At 46.0% G+C, this 20,631-nt stretch overlaps 1 protein-coding gene across 1 annotated transcript in view; it reads left to right on the plus strand.

Moving 5' to 3' along the window:
* Nucleotides 1–20,631, plus strand: part of LOC143765029 (uncharacterized) — a 57,470-nt gene that overhangs the window by 18,867 nt on the left and 17,972 nt on the right. Inside the window, exons 3-4 of the mRNA XM_077251259.1 lie at nt 1,249–1,422; nt 1,506–1,629. Coding sequence (XP_077107374.1) covers nt 1,249–1,422; nt 1,506–1,629 — 298 coding nt within the window. The remainder of the gene's footprint in view (nt 1–1,248; nt 1,423–1,505; nt 1,630–20,631) is intronic.

Raw genomic sequence — 20,631 nt, forward strand, 5'->3', positions numbered from 1 at the left:
GGGAACAACAGCTACAGGGAGGAAATTGTTTTTATTCTCCCTATTGTTTTATGTCTTCCCAACAACTCCTTCCTCCCTCCTTGTCACATGCACCCCGTGGCATCTTATCTCCATTGAAAAGAAAAGGATTGGGTGCTGAGATGTATAATGCCCAATTCTTCTTACTCCTGACATCATCAATCCTTGGAAAGTCTGGAGGCCTCCATACACATAAGATAACCAGCCGGGCTCAGCCGATTGCTATAATGTGTATAAACATCTGTAGAATAAAGAGTCCTCTATCAGACTGGATGAATTTGATTGGGGCATCTGTGGCTCTTGATGCTTTTAAACATTGATCAAAAAGTAAAATGGAAAAAATAAATGAGGATGTTAAGCTGGCCTTATGCATTAGATGGCTGTCATCTGATTGATTCTTAGGCCGACAACTACTTCAGCCGACTCCCATACAGAGGAGTGCTCCTTCGGCCAAGTGTTGCTTTGTATAGGATCAACATTTTGAAATTTGACATGAACAATCAACAAGTATTAGTCGGATGACGCCCCTATACAAATTAGACCATTTTTCTTTACCTGTCGATTTAGGCTAACTTTAGTCTAATTTATTTGGGTACCTTTTGGCTCAGAGGAAGTTGTGAACTAGAATGGTGTCATTTCCTTGCCTAGATTGTAGCCAGTGTCAGTCTGAGGAACATTGGGCTCACCGGAGGTATTGATTCTGAGGGCCCACCTTTCAGCTATACAAAACCAATTCATTTTCATTGGACCTGAGCTAATTTTCATCAGGCACTGTATCAAGTGATAAAACCATAAGATACACAATGTTTGGTTTCGGCACTGCTTGCTGATTCGGTTATCACGTAATTGCTCAGAAACTATTTAAGCCCAGATGGTGGCACCGGGTTTTCCCTCACTGAAGAAGATCCATAGCATCTGCAAGGTCTGCATTATAGACTCCCCTGAAGGAAAAGCCAGGGCTGACAGGAGGATTCTATGGTTCTCTGGTGGGCCAGTCTAATCCTGGTTTTAGCTTAATGAAGTGAGTTGTGGAAGGGCTGAAATGTAATCTTATGGCAATGGGATTAAGACATGATTGTTACCTCTGTTACGAAAACCAAAGCTCAGCTGGTGAGGAGAGGAATTCTGGGGTCTATTTCACTTCACATATTAATCTTGTCTATCTTAATAAAATAAGGTGATTTTGGCAATGTATATAATGATATGTAACAAGAATATATCCATCAACAGGATTACACAGTAGTAAAGAATACAACAGGTGCGACCCTGAACAGCTGCCTCGAAAAGCCAGGGGGATGTAGCAGGACCCAGAACCCATTTACTCATTCAGTGATACATGAAAGAAGCAAGGAGCATGAGATCCTTAGACTTGCCAACAAGATGATTGAGCTGCTGACTGGAGAGGTGAGCGCTGCTGGGAATACTGGGGCATTATACAGTAACACAAGGGATGATGTGTCTGGATGATGACTGTATCATTGTGTCAGGTTCCTGTAAGGTGTCAGGATGTCACTGTCCATTTCTCCATGGAGGAGTGGGAGTATATAGGAGGACACAAGGATCTGTACAAGGATGTCATAGAGGAGAGTGACCAGGCCTTCATATCACCAGGTAAGAGGAGACATTTTTAGGCTACATTCTAAAGTAGCAAATGTATGCTATCGTATCTAGTAAATTACACCAAACTAACAACATTTCAGAATATAATTGCCTAGAATACTACTTCCTGCAATTTGTGCCAACTTCCGTGGCTTTGTCCGGAGCTAATGTCCGGAGCTAATGTCCGGAGATAATGTCCGGAGCTAATGTCCGGAGCTAATGTCCGGAGATAAGTGACGTCACCAGTGTCCTACACCCAGGCAGAGCACAGGGGCCCCAGGCAGCATATGGGGCCCCAGGCAGAGCACAGTGGCCCCAGGCAGAGCACAGGGGCCCCAGGCAGCATATGGGGCCCCAGGCAGAGCACAGGGGCCCCAGGCAGCCTATGGGGCCCCAGGCAGAGCACAGGGGCCCCAGGCAGCATATGGGGCCCCAGGCAGAGCACAGGGGCCCCAGGCAGCATATGGGGCCCCAGGCAGAGCACAGGGGCCCCAGGCAGAACATGGGGCCCCAGGCAGAGCACAGGGGCCCCAGGCAGCATATGGGGCCCCAGGCAGAGCACAGGGGCCCCAGGCAGAGCACAGGGGCCCCAGGCAGCATATGGGGCCCCAGGCAGAGCACAGGGGCCCCAGGCAGAGCACAGGGGCCCCAGGCAGAACATGGGGCCTCAGGCAGAGCACAGGGGCCCCAGGCAGAGCACAGGGGCCCCAGGCAGAGCACAAGGGCCCCAGGCAGCATATGGGGCCCCAGGCAGAGCACAGGGGCCCCAGGCAGCATATGGGGCCCCAGGCAGAGCACAGTGGCCCCAGGCAGCATATGGGGCCCCAGGCAGAGCACAGTGGCCCCAGGCAGAGCACAGGGGCCCCAGGCAGCATATGGGGCCCCAGGCAGAGCACAGTGGTCCCAGGCAGAGCACAGGGGCCCCAGGCAGCTTATGGGGCCCCAGGCAGAGCACAGTGGCCCCAGGCAGAACATGGGGCCCCAGGCAGAGCACAGTGGCCCCAGGCAGAGCACAGGGGCCCCAGGCAGAACATGGGGCCCCAGGCAGAGCACAGGGGCCCCAGGCAGAGCACAGGGGCCCCAGGCAGCATATGGGGCCCCAGGCAGAGCACAGGGGCCCCAGGCAGCATATGGGGCCCCAGGCAGAGCACAGTGGCCCCAGGCAGAGCACAGGGGCCCCAGGCAGCATATGGGGCCCCAGGCAGAGCACAGTGGTCCCAGGCAGAGCACAGGGGCCCCAGGCAGCCTATGGGGCCCCAGGCAGAGCACAGTGGCCCCAGGCAGAACATGGGGCCCCAGGCAGAGCACAGGGGCCCCAGGCAGAGCACAGGGGCCCCAGGCAGCATATGGGGCCCCAGGCAGAGCACAGTGGTCCCAGGCAGAGCACAGGGGCCCCAAGCAGCCTATGGGGCCCCAGGCAGAGCACAGGGGCCCCAGGCAGCATATGGGGCCCCAGGCAGAGCACAGGGGCCCCAGGCAGCATATGGGGCCCCAGGCAGAGCACAGTGGCCCCAGGCAGAGCACAGGGGCCCCAGGCAGCCTATGGGGCCCCAGGCAGAGCACAGGGGCCCCAGGCAGCATATGGGGCCCCAGGCAGAGCACAGGGGCCCCAGGCAGCATATGGGGCCCCAGGCAGAGCACAGTGGCCCCAGGCAGAGCACAGGGGCCCCAGGCAGAACATGGGGCCCCAGGCAGAGCACAGGGGCCCCAGGCAGCATATGGGGCCCCAGGCAGAGCACAGGGGCCCCAGGCAGCATATGGGGCCCCAGGCAGAGCACAGCGATATTTTGGACCACTGTGCGGTGTTTCAGACCCCCTGTGTGATGTCTGGGGCCCTGTTCTTAAGTATATTAAAGATTAAAGTAACGTATATTAAAGTATATTATAGATCAAATTTGACACGTTTATGAGCACCATTGAGTGATATACTCAAGAATGACATAATTTTTCAACATTTTATGGTTTCAAACTGTAAACACTCAGAGTTTTTTTTACTTCAACCAGAAAACCTTAACGGTTCATAAAAAACTTGACTGTTCAGGATATGATAAAAGTCATAGTATTCTGAATCTTTAACTTATAAAGATACCTTTACATGGGGTGATTATTGGTTCCAGAGAGGCTTTCGGCCGATAATCGTACACATGGCTGGTGACAGGACAATACAATATAAACGTTCAAAGGTAAACACTGATAACATTAAAATCTAATATATAATTGCCTAGAATACTACTTCCGGCAATTTGTGCCAACTTCCGTGGCTTTGTCCGGAGATAATGTCCGGAGATAAGTGACGTCACCAGCGTCCTACACCCGCTCAGGGTGGACAAAGATATATGCCTTCGTGGTGCGCGGCACTTTTCTGATTGGTTGCCGCCTGCCGCGAGCGACCAATCAGAAATGTGCCGTACTGTCAAGAATTGTCAAGAGCTGGTGAGTGCAGCCATTTTTTGTTCTTTCTTACTATTATTTATTAATTGTATTATTCTTACATTTGAATAAATAAAGTATATATGGATTCTAGACTCCCGATTCTTTAGAATCGGGCTGCCATCTAGTTTCAGAATAAATGTATTTAGTGGTTATTGGTAGTGAAGGGCCCAATTGAACCATCCTTAAAGCTGCCATACACATTAGATAAATGTATAATAATAATAATAATTAGATGGCTGTCGGTTGAACAATGATTCAACCATTTGGTTGGCAGCCACCTTGGCAGGGTCTCCCATACAAAGGATTGCTTACTCCGCCGAGCGCTCCTGTGTTCTTTATAATTGAGTGGTTGCCTGAAAGACAGGAGCCAAACACTACGGTCATGCAAGGACAACATACACCTGCATATTACCAGGGGCATTGGAGGAGCATTTTGTTTTTCTCCATTTCTACTCATATTATATTACTTGCATAGCTCCTGTTTCTATTTTGTATATGTAGTCTCTCCTTCTCTTTAGGCACATGAGTCTTGCTGCCCACTGTCTGCTCCTCTTCTTTCTGCAGTAGCGCACTGCATCTCCAACCTCCTCACTAGAGGCCAGTACTTCCAGACAGTTCTCGGAGGTCTTGGTGCTTCTTAAGGTTGCAGTGCACTTCTTGATATCATGACCTTACAACACGCAGTGACCTCCAAGGCCAGGATGCTACTGAAAGTCCTAGCCTATAATTAAAGGGAATCTATTACCCCCTGGATATATATGACCTATTAATATGGGCGGCATAAAGGTAATAGAAATATTACACTAGTCCTACCTATATGCCTCATATTAATGGTAATATTGCTGTGAAATCTTATGTTATTTCCTTATGCTAATGATTTCTTCTAGGCTCCGGGGCGTGCGGTACCTGGAAGATATCCCTGCCTCCTCTCCTCATTACAGTACGTACCCCCCCTCACATCAGCGTCAGTTTCGGCCCCGGAATCATGCACCCTGCACTCCCTCAGTATTACATACCTCATCCTCCCTTCTGTGGGCACTGCTCTCTTACAGTGACCATGCCGGAGGTCACTGTGACCTCCAGCATGCGCGAAGATAAGGTGCTCTCCCCACTTCCTCCCTGCACACTCACTGCTAGGAACCATGTGTACTTGGCAATGACTATGTAGGGAGGAAGTGGGGAGAGCACCTTATCGGTGCGCACACCGGAGGTCACTGGAGTGGAAGTTGGCGGTGCCTGCGCAAAAGATTCATGAATGCAGTGCTCACAGAATGGAGAAAGGGGTATGTATTTCTGAGGGACTGCAGGGCGCAGGACTCCGGAGCCATAACTGACGTGCATGGGAGGGGGGTAGTAATGAGTAATGAGGACAGGAGGCAGGAATTTCTTCCAGTGACCGCACACCCTGGAGCCTGGAAGAAATCATTAGCATAAAGACAGAATATTATATTTCTCAGCAACAAGACCATTAATATGAGGCAGACATGTAGGACTAGTGTAACATTTTAATTACCTGTATGCCCATATTTATAGGTCATATATGTCCCGGGGGTGACAGTTTCCCTTTAAAGTGAATCTATCACCAGGTTTTTTTCTAACTAATTTGAGAGCAGCATGAAGTAAAAACAGGTATCCTAATTTCAGCGATGTGTCACTTACTGGGTTGCTTAGTGTAGTTTTGATAAAACCACTGTTTTATCAACAGATTATCATTAGAGGACTGGTAAACTTGTTGGCAGCCTGTCAGTGATGAGCTCTGTATAACCACACCCCCACTAGTCATTGGCAGTTCTTTTGTTACACTCTACATGGGCAGCAAGTTGCCAATCAGTGGTGTGACAGAGTGACTGCAGACTTGTGAATCCTCACAGTGAGCGCTGTTAGGATTCACTAGCTTCAAGTGCAGGTGGTTCTATGAGCGCAAGTATGAAATATGCATACTCTCGGCCACATCCCGACTAGACAGGTGCAGCCTCACTCAATTCACTTGTATTTACCAAGGCCATGTTTGTCTAGTCGTATTGTGGCCGGAAGTATACATATTGAATTTTTTCAGCTCAATGACCGCCTGGTCTCACCACTGACACAGAAGAATCCTTACAGCACATGATCTGAGCGCTTTGAGGATTCACAAGTCTATTGTCACATAAACTAAATTTTGTGAAAATTCCGGACAACCTCTTTAATTACCAAGCCCCTTTTTTCAATTCTAACATGTCACTTCATCTTCATATATACTTACCTTGTAATGTCTTCACATCTTGTTCCATCCAGATGTGTCCTGATCCCAGAATTCCAAGCAGTGGAAGTTCACCGACCTCCATATTCAGACACCCAAGTGATCGGTGTCACAATATGGAAACTGCTGGTGGTACCAGCCTCTTGCGCGGTACCATCAGCGGAACAACGTCGCACCACACAATTTGTCAGTACTCCATATGTGGTTGCATACATGGTGAGGACCAGATGGAACTTGGCTTTTAGAATGCATATTTTGTTTAAATAGATTGTTAGTGCCATTTACCAAGCCCCTGAGGTGCCAGAACACCAAAAAAAAAAAAAAACATTTGTGACCCTGTTATGGAATCTTCACTGCTGTAGGAATTCAGGATTCATGTATATGCATACATTTTTGGCTGTGTGCACACTGTACGTTTTTGGTATTTTTTTCTCCTCACGTTATTGGCCTCAAAAACGTGATGGAATCCTTATGCCAGCTAAGTAAATGAGGGAGTGACACAAAACTATAATACCACATACACTGCTCAAAAAAAAATAAAGGGAACACTAAAATCCCACATCCTAGATATCACTGAATGAAATATTCCAGTTTTAAATCTATATTCATTACATAGTGGAATGTGTTGAGAACAATAAAATCTAAAAATGATCAACGTAAATAACAACTAATATCCCACGGAGGTCTGGAGTTGTAATCATGCTCAAAATCAAAGTGGCAAATGAAGTTACAGGCTGATCCAACTTCAGTGGAAATGCCTCAAGACAAGGAAATTATGCTCAGTAGTGTGTGTGGCCTCCACGTGCCTGTATGACTGCCCTACAATGCCTGGGCATGCTCCTGATGAGGCGGCGGATGGTCTCCTGAGGGATCTCCTCTCAGACCGGGACTAAAGCATCCGCCAACTCCTGGACAGTCTGTGGTGCAATGTGACGTTGGTGGTTTGTGCGTGAGACATGATGTCCCAGATGTGTTCAATTGGATTCATGTCTGGGGAACGGGCGGGCCAGTCCATAGCTTCAATGCCTTAATCTTGTAGGAACTGCTGACACACTCCAACTACATGAGGTCTGGCATTGTCCTGCCTTAGGAGGAACCCAGGGCCAACCGCACCAGCATATGGTCTCACAAGGGGTCTGAGGATCTCATCTCGGTACTTAATGGCAGTCAGGCTACCTCTGTCAAGCACATGGAGAGCTTTGTGGCCCTCCAAAGAAATGTCACCCCACACCATTACTGACCCACTGCCAAACCGGTCATGCTGAAGGATGTTGCAGGCAGCAGATCGCTCTCCACGGCGTGTCCAGACTGTCACGTGTGCTCAGTGTGAACCTGCTTTCTTCTGTGAAGAGCACAGAGCACCAGTGGCAAATTTGCCAATCCTGGTGTTCTGTGGCAAATGCCAAGCGTCCTGCATGGTTTTGGGCTGTGAGCACAACCCCCATCTGTGGACGGGCACTCAGAGCATCCTCATGGAGTCGGTTTCTAGCCGTCTGTGCAGACACATGCACATTTGTGGCCTGCTGGAGGTCATTTTGCAGGGCTTTGGCACTGCTCCTCCTGTTCCTCCTTTCACAAAGGCTGAGGTAGCGGTCCTGCTGCTGGGTTGTTGCCCTCCTACGGCCCCCTCCACATCTCCTGGTGTACTGGCCTGTCTCCTGGTAGTGCCTCCGGATACTACGCTGATAGACACAGCAAACCTTCTTGCCACAGCTCGCAATGATGTGCCATCCTGAATGAGTTGCACTACCTGAGCCACTTGTGTGGGTTGTAGAGTCCGTCTCATGCTACCACGAGTGTGACAGCACAACCAACATTCAAAAGTGACCAAAACATCAGCCAGAAAGCATTGGTACTGAGATGTGGTCTGTGGTCCCCACCTGCAGAACCACTCCTTTATTGAGTGTGTTTTGATAATTTCCAATAATTTCCATCTGTCGTCTATTCCATTTGCACAACAGCATGCAAAATTGATTGTCAAACAGTGCAGCTTCCTAAGTGGACAGTTTGATTTCACAGAAGTTTGATTTACTTGGAGTTATATTCTGTTGTTTAAGTGTTCCCTTTATTTTTTTGAGCCATGTACATAAAGCTTGTGCATAACCAGTGCTCAATTAATAATTGATTTGGTCTCACCAGTATAATGGAAGTTCTCTGTAGTAGGTTCGCATTAGACCGGAGCAGGATGTTTGGTCCACATGTGGGGGGTAGAGGGGCACGACAGGAAATGAGAGAAATTCCCCCCCCCCCCATATATGTGGACAGGGCCGGACTGGGACTAAAATTCAGCCCTGGCATTTGAAGTCACACAGGCCCACTTGTCGCATGGTGACTGTATAATATCTTTGTACACTTGTAGGCTACAAGAAGTGAGGGGAGTGTAACACGACTATATAACATATAATTACAGCTGTATCCAGCATTACAGCTCAGTCCCCATAGAATGTAATACAGCACAGCCCCCATAGACTATAATACAGCACAGCCCCCATAGAATGTAATACAGCACAGCCCCCATAGAATGTAATACAGCACAGCCCCCATAGAATGTAATACAGCACAGCCCCCATAGAATGTAATACAGCACAGCCCCCACAGAATGTAATGCAGCCAGCCCCATAGAATGTAATACAGAACAGCCCCATAGAATTTAATGCAGCACAGTCCCCATAGAATCTAATGCAGCACAGCCCCCATAGAATGTAATGCAGCCAGCCCCATAGAATGTAATGCAGCACAGCCCCCATAGAATGTAATGCAGCCAGCCCCATAGAATTAAATGCAGCACAGCCCCATAGAATGTAATACAGCACAGCCATATAGAATATAATGCAGCACAGCCCCATAGAATATAATGCAGCACAGCCCCATAGAATATAATGCAGCACAGCCCCATAGAATATAATGCAGCACAGCCAGCATACAATGTAATGCAGCCAGCCCCATAGAATATAATGCAGCACAGGCCCATAGAATGGAATGCAGCCAGCCCCATAGAATATAATGCAGCACAGGCCCATAGAATGTAATGCAGGCAGACACCATACAATATAATGCAGCACAGCCCCCATAGAATGTAATGCAGGCAGGCAGCCCCCATAGAATGTAATGCAGGCAGGCAGCCCCCATAGAATGTAATGCAGGCAGGCAGCCCCCATAGAATGTAATGCAGGCAGGCAGCCCCCCATAGAATGTAATGCAGGCAGGCAGCCCCCCATAGAATGTAATGCAGGCAGGCAGCCCCCCATAGAATGTAATGCAGGCAGGCAGCCCCCCATAGAATGTAATGCAGGCAGGCAGCCCCCCATAGAATGTAATGCAGGCAGGTAGCCCCCCATAGAATGTAATGCAGGCAGGCAGCCCCCCATAGAATGTAATGCAGGCAGGCAGCCCCCCATAGAATGTAATGCAGGCAGGCAGCCCCCCCCATAGAATGTAATGCAGGCAGGCAGCCCCCCATAGAATGTAATGCAGGCAGGCAGCCCCCCATAGAATGTAATGCAGGCAGGCAGCCCCCCATAGAATGTAATGCAGGCAGGCAGCCCCCCATAGAATGTAATGCAGGCAGGCAGCCCCCATAGAATGTAATGCAGGCAGGCAGCCCCCCATAGAATGTAATGCAGGCAGGCAGCCCCCATAGAAAGTAATGCAGGCAGGCAGCCCCCATAGAAAGTAATGCAGGCAGGCAGCCCCCATAGAAAGTAATGCAGGCAGGCAGCCCCCATAGAAAGTAATGCAGGCAGGCAGCCCCCATAGAAAGTAATGCAGGCAGGCAGCCCCCATAGAAAGTAATGCAGGCAGGCAGCCCCCATAGAAAGCAATGCAGGCAGGCAGCCCCCATAGAAAGTAATGCAGGCAGGCAGCCCCCATAGAAAGCAATGCAGGCAGGCAGCCCCCATAGAATGTAATGCAGGCAGGCAGCCCCCATAGAAAGTAATGCAGGCAGGCAGCCCCCCCCCCCCCAATAGCTCCACAATCCAGTCATCACTCATTGATAAAAAAAACAAACAAACACACTACTCACCTCTCTCCTCGTGTCCCGTGCTGCTCCTGGCTCCGGCCTCAGCAGTCGCAGTCTGCCCGCCCGGTCACACAGCAGGTGCGCGATGATATGACGTCATCGCGCACCCGCAGTGTCAGTGGCAGGCAGAGCGGGGAATGATGGGAGAGGGGGCGTCAGCAGACGCTCTCTCCTCCATCATTGCATTCAACTGTACCGGCGTCTATGACGCCGGTATAGTTGAATGCGGGGCCGGGAGTGCGCCGACAGCGGGGGGAGTGTGCCGACAGCGGCACATTCGAGCGGCCCACTACTGCCATCGGCCCTTCTGGCATTTGCCAGAACTGCCCTATGGCCAGTCCGGCCCTGTATGTGGACTATACATCCTGCTCCTGTCTAATGCGAACCTACTACAGAGAACTTCCATTATACTGGTGAGACCAAACCAATTATTAATAGAGCACTGGTTATGCATAGCACTTTATGTATGTGGTTATAGGCTATGGGCACACGTTGCGGATTTTGATGCGTTTCCGCAGCGTTTTTGGATGCGCGGAATTGCATGAAATCCGCAGTGTAGTGCACAAGCAATGTTAGTCAATGGGAAATTGAGAATTGTTGTGCACATGCTGCGGAAAAAAACCGCGCGGAATCGCATCGTTTTATTTTCCGCAGCATGTCAATTCTTTTTGTGGATCTGCAGTGCTTATGCACCGATTGACTTTCATTGAGTCAGTCAAATCTGCAGCAAAAGTGCAGGTTTAAAAAGATCTGCGGATTTGCTGCAGAGTTGCGTGCGAGAAACGCTGCAGATAGGGAGGAGGAAGAGTGTGTGAGCGGAGACTGTATGTGTGCGGAGAAAATGTGCGTGTCTGTGTGCGGGTGTTTTTGTGTGTCTGCGGGGCTGTGTGTGTGTGTGCGTGTGCGTGCGGGTCTGTATGTAGGCAAGCATCGTCCGATGGGACTGCATGTATTTCTATGCATCTGAACGCTGTGGTCCGAAGTGCCTGCGTCAGTGCCAGGTATTGATGCGAGGGACTCGTGCGAGTTTCTCACAAGTGTGACCCCGGCCTAACGCAGATTTTGTGTGTGTGTCTTTATTTAACTCTATGTACCATTTTATTATGTTTATTACTAAACATCGGGCTTGGTATTATCTATCTATCAATAGATATATCTATCTATAGATCTATCTAGCTATCTATCTATAGATCTATCATCTATCTATACTGTAGATCTATCTATCTATCTATCTATAGATCTATCTATTTATCTATCTATAGATCTATCTATAGATCTACATATCTATAGATCTATCTATCTACAGTATAGATCAAGCTATCTATAGATCTATCCATCTATAGATCTAGCCATCTATCTATAGATCTATCTTTAGATCTATAGATCTATCTATAGATCTATCTAGCATCTATCTATAGATCTATTTATCTACAGATCTAGCATCTATCTATAGATCTATCTTTCTATCGATCTATAGATCTATCTTTCTATCGATCTATAGATCTATCTATAGATCTATCTATAGATCTATCTATCTATAGCTCTATAGATCTATCTATCTATAGATCTATCTATCTATCTATAGATCTATTTATAGATCTATCCATCTATCTATAGATCTATCTATGTGTGTGTAAACATTATTCTTCAATGGAGTATGTATATTCTTCAATGGAGTATAGATCTGTCTATCTATCTATAGATCTATATATCTATAGATCTATCTATCTGTGTGTGTAAAAATTATTCTTCAATGGAGTATGTAAATGAAGAGGTTGGACAAGAAGTGACATCACAATTCTTTTATTTTTTTTTTGTTAAATAATAGATCTTTATTTAGCTCACAAAAACGCATACAAATCCACATAAAAAAAACGCATGAAAATCTGCATAAAAAAAGCATCAAAAACGCATCAAATCCGTGTGGATTTTTACCTGCGTTTTCTGCCAAGAGATGCAGAATCTGCTCAGAAAATTCCACAGGCAAATCTGCAACATGTGCACATACCCTTATAGTTTTGTGTTACTTTTTGTCCAGAGTTATCCATTTTAATAATATTGAATTAAAGGTTATATTTTATTTATGGGAGACTCTCCAAGCTATACTCCGACTAATCCCAAGGGTACTATAATAGTGAATTCCGACGCAATACACTATAGCTGATCTTCAGCTAAGTAAATAAGAATCCTATAGTGTTGTGCACATGATCAGTAATTTTCCTTTCAGGATTTGCTGTTTGTTTAAATCTGCAGCATGTCAGTTCTTTGCATTATTGCCGCATTTATCACCCACTGACTTAAGTTGAGTTAGTCAAATCCGTAGCAAAAACGCAGGTATAAAAAGGTTTTCCAGTCTGTCATTTGTGTGACAGAGTGAGAAACACTGATGCGACTTCTCTGATCGGCGTTAATGTTACCCCCTTTAAGATCATTACCACCGTACAGAGCACTGCGAGGTCAGATGTCAGGGTGATCCCACAGCTGTGACTCTGACCCACGGTAAAAAGCTTACCACAGGTCATAGTCGTCGGCTGGTAAGAAACTATTGCTTCCATCAGCCAAGGTCTGCTGTCACTGATTACAAGCGATAGCAGGCGGTGGCTGATGGGCGTAGTCATCAGCCGGCGCCTGTGCTCAAAGTAAAAAAAAAATAAATAGAAATATATATTGAAATGAAAATAAAAGACAGTATAAACTCACCTTACACCTAATCCCTGAAGCCCTTGTCTCCTGTAAAAAATAAAAAACACCAAATACCAACCTTAACGCCTAATCCCCGATGCCCATGTCACCTGAAAAAGAGAAAAATAATAAACCACCATATCCCTCACCTATCCGCTAATCCTATTCGGATCACCTGTAGAGCAGTCACATCAGCTGATGCGACTGCTCTACCCGCCAGTCAGCAACACACTGACAGGAGTGTGTAATTGATCTGTGGTAAAGTTCACCAGAGTTCATCAGCTGAAGAGCCCTAATGACCTCACTTTTGGCACTGCTGCGTGAGAAAGTTCGCACACAGCAGCGCCGTCAGTGAGATCATGGGGGTTCATCAACTGATGAATTCCAGTGAACTTTCTCACCGCAGCTCAGCGCTACACAGTGCAGGAATGATTACCTTTTGTGTCAGTGTGTAGCCTGCTGTCCTTGAGAGCAGTTGCATCAGTGACTGCTCTCAAAGTCATCAGGATCGTCGTGGGACATTATGGATAATCTCTTCACTTCAGACAGGTGAGGAATATTGTTTATTTATTTAATGTACAGAAGATGTTGGCTTCAGTGGACTGGGTGATGATGAGAGTATGGTTTAATTTAGAGTCATTAAACGAGTCTGTCTTTATTTAAAACTAGCTGTACTACCCGGCTTTGCCCGGGTTAATAACTGCTTCATTGGCTCTTGAGGAAGCAGCTCTTGTTTTCATGTCTGCAAGCCTCGCTTCCCTCTCCTCAGAAAGTTCATTGGCCCTTGAGGAAGCAGCTCTTGTTCTCTTGTCTGCAAGCCTCGCTTTCCTCTGCTCAGAAAGTTCATTGGCTCTTGAGGAAGCAGCTGCTGTTCTCATGTGTGTCAGCCTTGTTTCTCGGTCTTCACATTTTTCATTGGCCCGTAATGCAGCTTTTCTTTTCGCATCAGCTGACATTCGTGCCATGGAATTCCTTTTATTATGAGGCATTATTGTGGTAAAAATAGTCTGTAACTGGCAGTTTCTATATCCTCTCACATAGAGGTAATGTGACTGACTTCAGCCTTTCCACCAACACACCCTAACTGACATGATATTACCTCACACAAGCTTTGTTATACTGAGAATGTCCTTTGTTGCCCATATTAACCAATCAGAGCTCAGATTAATTAACTGTAGCAAAATAGAAGCTGAGCTGTGATTGGTTGCTATTGGCAGCCTGATAAATCCCCAGCCCCCCCGGCAGTATATATTAGCTACCACATACACATAATAGACAGGTCATGAGACTAACAGCTACCGTATTTCCTATATGGTACATTTGTTGCTCTTGTAGTTTGTCTGCTTATTAAAGGGACACTGTCACCTGAATTTGGAGGGAACAATCTTTAGCCATAGGGGCGGGGTTTTCGGGTGTCCCTTTAATCAGATTTTTATTTTTGAAGGATAATACCAGACTTGTGTGTGTTTTAGGGCGAGTTTCGTGTGTCAAGTTGTGTGTGCTGAGTTGCGTGTGGCGACATGCATGTAGCGACTTTTGTGAGATGAGTTTTGTGTGGCGACTTGCGTGGAGCAACTTTTTGTGTGTCGAGTTGCATGTGACAGGTTAGTATTGACAACGACCAACAACATATGTGTACAAAATCTACGTCACAGTAAATTTATCGCAAAATGTAAACTTTATTTCAAAATACAACATCAGTAAAAGACAAATAGTATAGTGGGATGGGGATGAGATGAATGACTATACTGGAGAGTGACTACATGTGAGCACACTCATATGTGTCTAACATGGGGGGTATATAACCCAGCAGCAATCAAATGTAATAATAATCTAAATACCCGGGGGCCCCGAGGAAGCACATCACGCGAAACGCGCGTCGGGGCTTCTTACTGGAGTCTGACTGCAGGCTAGCACACGCATGGGTAAGCTTTAAGCTCTTATTGTGGCATGCCACTTAGGCACCTTAATAGTCATTAGCACCTTATGGGTTTTTGTGCAATATGGACTAATATGTATGGGGTCAGGCTTAAGTGTACCTTATGGGTCATTTGGTCACTGGGACCTCCTGACCATTCCTGCCTCCTTTACTTACCAGCATCTGTATACAGTGTTAGGTATTTATATTATTATTACATTTGATTGCTGCTGGGTTATATACCCCCCATGTTAGACACATATGAGTGTGCTCACATGTAGTCACTCTCCAGTATAGTCATTCATCTCATCCCCATCCCACTATACTATTTGTCTTTTACTGATGTTGTATTTTGAAATAAAGTTTACATTTTGCGATAAATTTACTGTGACGTAGATTTTGTACACATATGTTGTTGGTCGTTGTCAATACGTATCTACCTGGGAGTCTTTGCTCCCTTGTTTTTTCTCCCCATTGGGGTGCTATGGGCACTCCAGGTAGAAGGGAGTGTGGTACTAGAGGCTATATCCACAAGTTCGGTTTTTGTTATAAATGTGACAGGTTAGTGTAGCAAGTTGTGTGCAGCAAGTTTTGCGCATGGCGAGTTTTAGCGTGGCGAGTTTTATGTGTGGTGCGTTTTGAGTATGTGCAAGTTTTGTGTGAGGCAACTTTTGCATGTGTTGCATCTTTTGTGCATATGGCAATTTTTCCGCTTGTGCAAGTTTTGTGTGTGGCGAGTTTTCCATGAGGTGAGTTTTGCACGTGTGGCGAGTTTTGCGTGAGCCTAGTTTTGCATGTGGCGAGTTTTGCATGTGGCGAATTTTGCGCGTGGCGAGTTTTGAGCGGTGACTTTTGTGTTTCGACGTTTATGTGGTGAGGTTGGTGTATGTGTGGTGAAATGTGTGCTGAGGGTGGTATATGTGTTCAAGCACGTGGTAGTGTTTGGTGCATTTTGTGTGTGTGTGTGTTCATATGTGTGGTGAGTATCCCATGTCGGGCCCCACCTTAGCAACTGTACGGTATATACTCTTTGGCGCCATCGCTCTCATTCTTTAAGTCCCCCTTTTTCACATCTGGTAGCTGTCAATTTGCCTCCAACACTTTTCCTTTCACTTTTTCCCCATTATGTAGATGGGGGCAAAATTGTTTGGTGAATTGGAATGCGCGGGGTTAAAATTTCGCCTCACCACATAGCCTATGACGCTCTCAGGGTCCAGACGTGTGACTGTGCAAAATGTTGTGGCTGTAGCTGTGACGGTGCAGATGCCAATCCCAGACATACACACATACACACACACACACACATTCAGCTTTATATATTAGATACTAGCTGAAGAGCCCGGCGTTGCCTGGGCATAGTAAATATCTGTGGTTAGTTATAGCACCTCACTTCTCTTATTTTCCCATCACGCCTCTCATTTTCCCCATCACATCTTTCATTTTCCCCCTCACATCTCTCATTTTCTCCCTCACACCTCTCATTTTCCCCCTCACTCCTCTTATTTTCCCCCTCACTCCTCTCATTCCCCCCTAACACTTGTCATTTCGACCTCACATCTGTCATTTTCCGATCACTCCACTATTTTCCCTCACTCCTCTCATTTTGCACTCACACCTTTTCATTTTCACCTCACACCTCTCATTTTCACCTCAGTATATACATGTTTGTCATCTCCCTTATATATAGTATACACCTGTATGTCATCTCCTGTATATAGTATATACCTGTATGTCATCTCCCCTGTATATAGTATATACCTGCTGTGTGTCATGTCCCCTGTATATAGTATATACCTGTATGTCATCTCCTCCTATATATAGTATATACCTGTATGTAATCTCCTCCTGTATATAGTATATACCTGTGTGTCATCTCACCTATATATAGTATATATCTGTGTGTCATCTCCTCCTGTATATAGTATATACCTGTATGTCATCTCCTCCTATACATAGCATATACCTGTATGTCATCTCCTCCTGTATATACTATATACCTGTAGGTAATCTGCTCCTGTATATAGTATATACCTGTATGCCATCTCCTGCTGTATGTAGTATGTACCTGTATGTCATCTCCTCCTGTATATAGTATATACCTGTGTGTCATCTCTCCTGTATATAGTATATATCTGTGTCATCTCCTCCTGTATATAGTATATACCTGTGTGTCATCTCCCCTGTAAATAGTATATACCTGTGTGTCATCTCCTCCTGTATATAGTATATATCTGTATGTCATCTCCTCCTGTATTAGACCTCGTTCACACGTTATTTGGTCAGTATTTTTACCTCAGTATTTGTAAGCTAAATTGGCAGCCTGATAAATCCCCAGCCAACAGTAAGCCCACCCCCTGGCAGTATATATTAGCTCACACATACACATAATAGACAGGTCATGTGACTGACAGCTGCCGGATTCCTATATGGTACATTTGTTGCTCTTGTAGTTTGTCTGCTTATAAAGCAGATTTTTATTTTTGAAGGATAATACCAGACTTGTGTGTGTTTTAGGGCGAGTTTCGTGTGTCAAGTTGTGTGTGTTGAGTTGCGTGTGGCGACATGCATGTAGCGACTTTTGTGAGATGAGTTTTGTGTGGCGACATGCGTGTAGCAACTTTTTGTGTGTCGAGTTGCATGTGACAGGTTAGTGTAGCAAGTTGTGTGCAGCAAGTTTTGCGCATGGCGAGTTTTGCGCGTGGCGAGTTTTATGTGTGGTGCCTTTTGAGTATGTGCAAGTTTTGTGTGAGGCAACTTTTGCATGTGTTGCAACTTTTGTGCATGTGGCAATTTTTCCGCGTGTGCAAGTTTTCCATGAGGTGAGTTTTGCATGTGTGGCGAGTTTTGCATGTGGAGAGTTTTGCGCGTGGCGAGTTTTGAGCGGCGACTTTTGTGTTTCGACTTTTATGTGGCGAGGTTGGTGTATGTGTGGTGAAATGTGCGCTGAGGGTGGTATATGTGTTCGAGCACGTGGTAGTGTGTGGCGCATTTTGTGTGTGTGTTCATATCCCCGTGGTGGTGTGGTGATTATCCCATGGTGGGGCCCCACCTTAGCAACTGTACAGTATATACTCTTTGGCGCCATCGCTCTCATTCTTTAAGTCCCCCTTGTTCACATCTGGCAGCTGTTAATTTGCCTCCAACACTTTTCCTTTCATTTTTTCCCCATTATGTAGATAGGGGCAAAATTGTTTGGTGAATTGGAAAGCGCGGGGTTAAAATTTCACCTCACAACATAGCTTTGACGCTCTCGGGGTCCAGACGTGTGACTGTGCAAAATTTTGTGCCTGTAGCTGCGACGCCTCCAACACTTTTCCTTTCACTTTTTCCCCATTATGTAGATAGAGGCAAAATTGTTTGGTGAATTGGAAAGCGCAGGGTTAAAATTTCGCCTCACAACATAGCCTATGACGCTTTCGGGGTCCAGACGTGTGACTGTGCAAAATTTTGTGGCTGTAGCTGCGACGGTTCAGATGCCAATCCCGGACATACACACATACACACATACACACATTCAGCTTTATATATTAGATAAAGGACTATTCTGGGTGTGTGTTTTTTTTATATACAATATAACTATGGGGTTAATAATGGGGGTGTCTTATAGGCGCCTCTCCATTACTAACCTCTGGGCTTAATGTCACCTGACATTACAAAGGTGATATAAAATCCCCCCACACCACACCAGGTCAAGTGGGTAGAGCGAGGTGGTAGGGTGGATGAGAGTCGATGTTTTTAGTCTGAGGCGGCAATATCTATGGCCCCTTCCTAGCCTATTAATATCAGCCCACAGCGGTCTGCCTAGCCTTTGCTGGTCATTAATTATAATGGGACTCTACGTCATTTTTGGGGGGTCCCCCATTTTAATAACTGGTAAAGGCTAAACATACAGCTGTGAGCTGATATTAATAGCCTGGCAGGCTCCCTGGGTATTACCTCCTTCCCAAGCTATAAACATCTGCCCTCAGCTGTCTGCTTTCCCTCTGCTGGTTAATAAAATGTATATTCTATTCAGTTGGGTCAAGCTGTGATTTTAGTTTACGCAGCAGATGAAATGTCAGGGTTTCAAGGAGATGGGTGTTTAAAAATCGGACGGCACTCACATGGTCAGTATGCCGTCCATTCTATCTCTCGCACCCATTGACTTGCATTGGCGAATCTTGTCCGATATACGAGGACAATCGCAGCATGCTATGAGTTTTTTCTTAGTCTGAATTCAGCTGAGAAAAAAGATCGCAGATTAGCAGGGACTCATAGATTAACATTGGTCAGAGTGCAATCCGATTTTTTTTTTTCGGATTGCTCTTGTTTGTTTTTTTCGTAGATGAGTATGAGCCCTAATAGCCTAACGCATGTCAACGCCACCAGGTATCGCGTTGCGTTCTGAGTTCTGCCAGTTGGTGTTTGGTTACAGCCTATGTAGGTTCTTTCTGTGAACACTCCTCCATAGGCTGGTGACAACGTGGGACATCGCTTTAACACTTGGATTACCATCGGACCTGGGGTGAGTATATTGGGTTAATTTAAATGGTTAGAGAACGTGTCTGTTTTATTTAAAATAAAGTGCTTTATTTGCATTGTTTATCTAACTCTTTACTTACAGGTTTAGAAATGAGGGTATCTGACTGACACTTCTTCATTACTAAACCTAGAGCCTGGTGTCAGTGACTGCTGCTGACACAAACCCCTAATCCTATTACCCTGATGCGACTGCACCTGGGCATCAGGAAGATCCTTGGCTAAGTGCCAGAATTGGCGCTTCAAATATGAAATGCCATTTCTGGGATAGCTAAGGGCTGGTATTTTTGGCTTGGGACGGGCAAATGAGCATAAAAAAAAGAAGGTGTTGAAAACGGAAATTACACCATAAAACTTTTTTTTCCCTTTTTTCAAGTATCTTTAGCTCCCAAAAGTTTTCATTGCTGTACAAAAACGTGCGTTTTTGCTGCCAACACATTCCTAGAGATGCAGAAACGTTGCAGAAATTTCTGCAATCAAATATTCAACTATGTGTGCACATAGCCTTCGTGATAAAAATGTAATTTTTTTATTAGGTGCAAATTTTTCATGTACACAAGGGTAATGGGTGAAACTGGATCCCACAATTTGTTACACAATTTCCTCCAAATGCGGGGAAACCCCATATGTTGTCAGAAATTACTGTTAGGCTACTTTCACACACAGCATATTTGCTGCGTATTTTTACGCGCGCGTATTTTGCTGCTGCTTTACCTGCGTTTTTTTACGCAGGCAAAAAACGCAGCTGCTTTCACACACAGCGTTTTTTGCTGCGTTTTTTGCAGCTGCGTTTTTTTCAGCATTGTGTACTGAAAATAAAGTTTGTTTGAAAAAAAAAAAAAAGGGGAAAAAAAAAAAGAGTCATTGAGGTCATTTCCTGTCTTTATGACTCAGAATACAATACACACTGGAGTTAACATCATGTCGATTCTGCCAGCTGCAATGGCCTTGAGCCAAAGACGCCTCAGCAAGCGGAACAGACATCAGCTGGGGTTTACTAACCCCACTGTCACTAACCCCAGGTTACTAGGGCAGGCGTCAGTCAGACGCCCCCCCTCGTAACCCTGTACGGTAAGGGTATGTTCACACGATCCTGATTTCAATCCTTTTTTTTCAGGACAAAAACCGCAGCTCTTGGCAGAAAACGCAGGTGCGTTTTTGGTGCGTTTTTTGATGCGGTTTTTGATGCGGTTTTTAGTGCGG

This window comes from Ranitomeya variabilis, chromosome 4 (assembly GCF_051348905.1).
Source record: "Ranitomeya variabilis isolate aRanVar5 chromosome 4, aRanVar5.hap1, whole genome shotgun sequence".
NCBI classification, from domain to species: Eukaryota; Metazoa; Chordata; class Amphibia; order Anura; family Dendrobatidae; genus Ranitomeya; species Ranitomeya variabilis.